This window comes from Lolium rigidum, chromosome 7 (assembly GCF_022539505.1).
Source record: "Lolium rigidum isolate FL_2022 chromosome 7, APGP_CSIRO_Lrig_0.1, whole genome shotgun sequence".
In the NCBI taxonomy this organism is placed as follows: Eukaryota; Viridiplantae; Streptophyta; class Magnoliopsida; order Poales; family Poaceae; genus Lolium; species Lolium rigidum.
This window is the reverse complement of record NC_061514.1, coordinates 237,440,741-237,445,263: the sequence shown is the minus strand read 5'-3', so window position 1 is coordinate 237,445,263 and position 4,523 is coordinate 237,440,741. Positions and strand designations below refer to the sequence as shown.

The following is a 4,523-nucleotide window of genomic DNA, read 5'->3' as shown; positions in this document are numbered from 1 at the left end:
TTCCCTGTTGACTTCCCTTTTCTCCATAGTTACTGGAGGTTGGAAAAAAAGTATTGATGTATGATCCACTACTTTGCTACTTGTATAAAAAAGCTGCATCATTCTACTCTCGGTACATGATGTTTGTATGTTCAGGAGACACAAAAACTGAATATCCTAGACCATTATTAGTTACTGCTTGAGATATTGATATACAATTGTTATTTGTAATTCCTTGAGACACTAAGTTTGTTCTGTGCTGACATAATTTATAAAATTATGGTGCATATATATACAAAATGTAAAATCAGTGCTAGCATAGTATTTTACATTGGGCAACGGGCAGTCTTATACATAGTATATTTTATTAGTTGATATTATTGTTCATATTTTTGCAAAAAAGATCTATTAATTTTCATTGAGATAGACGGGCGTAGCAACGCGCGCTACAATGGTCTAGTAGATAGTAAAACAGGTCAAGAAGCATTAACAATGGTAACATACATGGATAACTTTGATGATATGGCCAAAAAAGGCTTACATCATTATTGTGACCACACTTCTTCTTGCGGTAGTTTGTAGACCTGAGTTGCCGAGGTGTGCTGCATCTTCCTCACTCTCACTTGGGTTGGTAGTTCTCCGGACGAAATCCTAGGTTCGGTGCCGGACCTACGCGATGGCGGCGTCCTTGATGTCATTCCTCCGTTGGAAGCATGGAGTTTGGACACGGCTTGAAGGTTATGTGGCGCTCCACCGGTGCCCTGCGGTTGATCGTCAAGAGCGCAATGCACGCCATTGTCGGTGATTAAAAGGTGACACATTTCTTGGGACCGACAAAGACCCGCCATATACTTTTGTCTCATTTTAGGCATTCGAGGGTGGATGGTGCGTCTACAGAAGGAGAGTTCAGTTGAAGTTGTTTATCTTGAGAGATGATTGGTGTTTGTCGAGACGTGGATTTAATGTTCAACTTAGGATATGCTCTCTTGGGTGTAGTTGTAATGTCGGTAGTGGCTAGATCTGGTGTGGAGTTTGTACTTGTACTTGCAATTGCCTTATATAAAAATAGGATACGCCTTGGAGCGCACTTAAAAAAAAGGCTTCGCCATCTACACCAAGTTAGTAGCCTTTATGCACCACCAAGATGGTCGGTACAACGCCAGGACATGTTTACAACACAACTCACATCAACGACACAATGTAAACTTTTCTTGCATTGTCTCTCGTCATGGACTGCAAGATACAAAGCCTCCGTACCTGCATGTAGACGAGCATGATTGCCAAGCTGTCCGGTGAATTTTAACACTCAGATACAAGTACAACCTCACACTTGACCCGAGATGGTCTGATCACCAACGCATTACTCAACTTCATTAATTACGCACGTGCCCTAAATTCACAGACCATGCATTCTAATGTTTCTTGGTGGTTTTCACCTTCTCGACGTCTTCTTAATACACAAACATTTTCACTAACTTAATGTACATGCATGCAGCAAATTGTCACAGACTGTTGAAGAGAGCAACATATTCCCAACATGGGCTGTAAACTAGCTAGGGCAGAGGTTAAACCCTCAACTGAAGTGATCACAACTCTCGCTTGTGCATGCATGTCCATTTCATTCGGCGCACACTTGTATTGTCGGTTACCTCACTTTACAATGGTTAAGTGCCGGTGAAACGTACTCTTTCGCCTAAGCTGGAAACAAATGTTGGAATTCATACATCAGACCAAAGAATCACTAAATATGCATCCTTACAACTTGATTCTGTGAATAACTGCCGGTAGTTTTTTTTTTAAGAGAACAATCTGGTTTACTGTATAGCATGTAGTTTTTTTAAAAGTACACAAGTAGTAAATTCTATCCAGATTGCACCTTATTTGCAGGAGCTCTGCAACGATCATCAAAAGGCTAGGAATATGTAAAATTGATGCAGTAACTAGCGCAAAATAAATGGGAAATAGATAGTAAAACAGGTCAAGAAGCATTAACAATGGTAACATACATGGATAACTTTGATGATATGGCCAGAAAAGGCTTACATCGTTATTGTGACCGCACTTCTTCTTGCGGCAGTTTGTAGACCTCAAGGGAAGGCGTGCATAGCACCTGCAAAGAAAATGGTGAACAAAGTTAGGTTATTTCGTCACATATATAGATATTCTTGTTTGTTGGAGTATTACCGATATAAGCTCCCATTAGAAAATACAACTCCAACAAAGATATATTTTCGAAGTGTAAAACAAGATTGGTAAATAATTATTATTTTAATTACACGACATTCAGAATGAACTAAATTGATGAATTAAATAAGGAACTAAATTGATGGATTAAACAATGATTTGTTAATTAGAGGACATTCAAAATATTAACGTTTTCCCTGAGAAAACACAGAATTATTAAGGAGAGCATCAAAATTCCTCTCTCTCTCTCTCTTGGAGAGAATATTTTCGATGTTGATGATTTTCTCATCGAAATCTACAATTTTTCCTGCAAGGCATAACACAAATAGAAATCCATGATCAAGCAAACTAACCATGCTAAATTACTCTTAACACTGATACACAAATAATTCACGCATTACTTATATAATTTTCTGTAAATTTTTCACATATTGTTAATTAAAGGAAGATGCATCAACGACCAAAAATGCCTGTTTAAAAGGAATGTGCCTTTCAGCCCACAAGGTTGACAACAAAACAAATTCATGCCTTAGCTAAGTGCTAAGTTATAACGTAAATTAATGACATGCAATGTTCCTGGTTTTCAAGTCGATTTATCATCCACAAGTAATCAACAGACCCATGAAATTGGATAGGTTGCTATTCAGCTAATTAGAAGCAACCACGAAAACAACTAAGACATGCATGCATCTGCTTTTGCAATTCACCGGGCCGAAGAAATTAGCCGCACGATGGAGTTAAATAGCAATACAAGGTTGCGCTGAGGTCTATCAATATCTGATACAGCTATCCGCGCACAACCAAAGTATATAATCATACACGTAGACACATAGCCGCATACACTAGCTAGAAGGGTGGCATATCTTGAGTTAGTGCAATGGGGATTAGGGACGTACTTGCGGCAGATCATCTTTTCCAGTTTCTGCTTGAGTGCTAGCTTCATGAGACTGGGCGCGATGTTACAAGGGTAGCATTTCCCCCCGCCAGCACCCCCGCCACCACGTAGGCGGAGCACCAAATGAAGCGTGGACTCCTTCTGAATGTTGTAGTCATCAAGAGTGCGGCCGTCCTCCAGCTGCTTCCCTGTGAAGATGAGGCGCTGCTGGTCCGGAGTGATGCCTGAACGCAGTCAATTGATGCAAACCCAACCCAAGCCGTTAGTATTTACTGGCAAACATCGATCCGTTAAAGCACAATTTATAATAGGTCCATTAACTCACACTGGGCATGCAAACACGGACAAAACTCTATCCCATTTATCAAAAATTAAGGTGATGATAAAAAAATACTCCGTATTGAACTTGGGATTCATATATATAGCCTAAAACCCGTGCCAATCTGCTCCAGTTCATTCACACCACTATATGCATCTGCAGGATGATCCAACACGAGGATAAACGATCGGAGCAATCGAGCAGACGGAGGAGGCCAAGGCCATCGGCGATCGATCACCAGTTCACAATTATTCCATCATGGGTAGCAGTACCTAGTGTAGAGGGCATTGATGATTGATCGTACCTTCCTTGTCCTGGATCTTGGACTTGACTTTATCGACAGTGTCGCTGCTCTCGACCTCTAGCGTGATCGTCTTCCCCGTCAGCGTCTTCACGAATATCTGCATCTTCTCCCCGTCTTCGAGTGCTCGCTCGCCGGAGCAGGTGTAGGCGCTGATGAGCGGTGACCTGGTGATGGACAGCGTCCGCCGCGCACGGAACTCGTGATATAGCGAGGGAGGCAAGCGGAAACCCTAGTTGGACACGCGCGGCCCATTTAAAGCCCGTGACGTTCTAGTTTTCCTAGGTTACTGGGTCTTTATGTCCCACACCAGCAACACCATGGAACAAGTGTCTTCCCATTCTAGGACGCTCGCAAATATGGGCATGGTATTGTGTCCAACAAATTATGGTGTGAACCGTGTTTGGGTTTGATGAATCTCACTCTCCAGATTGAACAATGTTATGGTCAACTTGGCGGTCATTCTAGAGGTACAACTGTACAAGCATGAACAAGGCACATAGTAGGTTGGATATAAGAGGCATGCTGATTTATAAACCTTCTTTTTGCCTTATGTCCGATCTTTGTGTTTAGGAGCATCGAAAGCACTTCTCCTTCCATTTTTTGGGCTAAGGTGCTGCTACAAATATGTTGGTATTAATTCTTTCGTCGTCATGGCAGGGTGCTTGACCATGAGCTCCTCGACGGACCATGAATTTGATCGGTGGCTGCCAGTGACGGAGCCAAATCGTTTCTGTGTCTGTGGAGTCTGGGTAGGGTTTGAGAGGCCAGCAAACGCCAGAAACACCGAGGTTGAAACACTCAAGTGGTAGTAAATCGACTGTACGGTTTGCCCAGGTTCGCAA

General features: G+C 42.0%; 1 protein-coding gene across 2 annotated transcripts; it reads right to left on the bottom strand.

Moving 5' to 3' along the window:
- Positions 1 to 1,265: 1,265 nt before the first annotated feature.
- On the bottom strand, positions 1,266 to 3,796 carry LOC124675708 (ubiquitin-like). 2 transcript variants are annotated; one of them, XM_047211784.1, is made up of 4 exons: positions 3,682 to 3,796; positions 3,060 to 3,282; positions 2,023 to 2,089; positions 1,266 to 1,677 (listed from the first exon to the last, which is right to left on the bottom strand). In XM_047211784.1, exons 1-4 carry the CDS (start codon positions 3,782 to 3,784, stop codon positions 1,630 to 1,632), a joined length of 441 nt encoding a protein of 146 aa, XP_047067740.1. In that variant the 5' UTR covers positions 3,785 to 3,796; the 3' UTR covers positions 1,266 to 1,629. The 2 variants fall into 2 exon arrangements, with proteins under 2 accessions (XP_047067740.1, XP_047067739.1); XM_047211783.1 differs by having other exon boundaries at positions 1,986 to 2,089; positions 3,682 to 3,784.
- Positions 3,797 to 4,523: the final 727 nt, after the last annotated feature.

Bases quoted from the DNA above. Each gene is read 5' to 3' on its own strand.
- LOC124675708 (XM_047211784.1), bottom strand. From the start codon at position 3,784: ATGCAGATATTCGTGAAGACGCTGACGGGGAAGACGATCACGCTAGAG. The intron at 3,283-3,681 runs GTACGATCAATC...GACTGCGTTCAG, and splicing joins CAAGATCCAGGACAAGGAAG to GCATCACTCCGGACCAGCAG. The intron at 2,090-3,059 runs GTACGTCCCTAA...TTTTCTTTGCAG, and splicing joins GAAAAGATGATCTGCCGCAA to GTGCTATGCACGCCTTCCCT.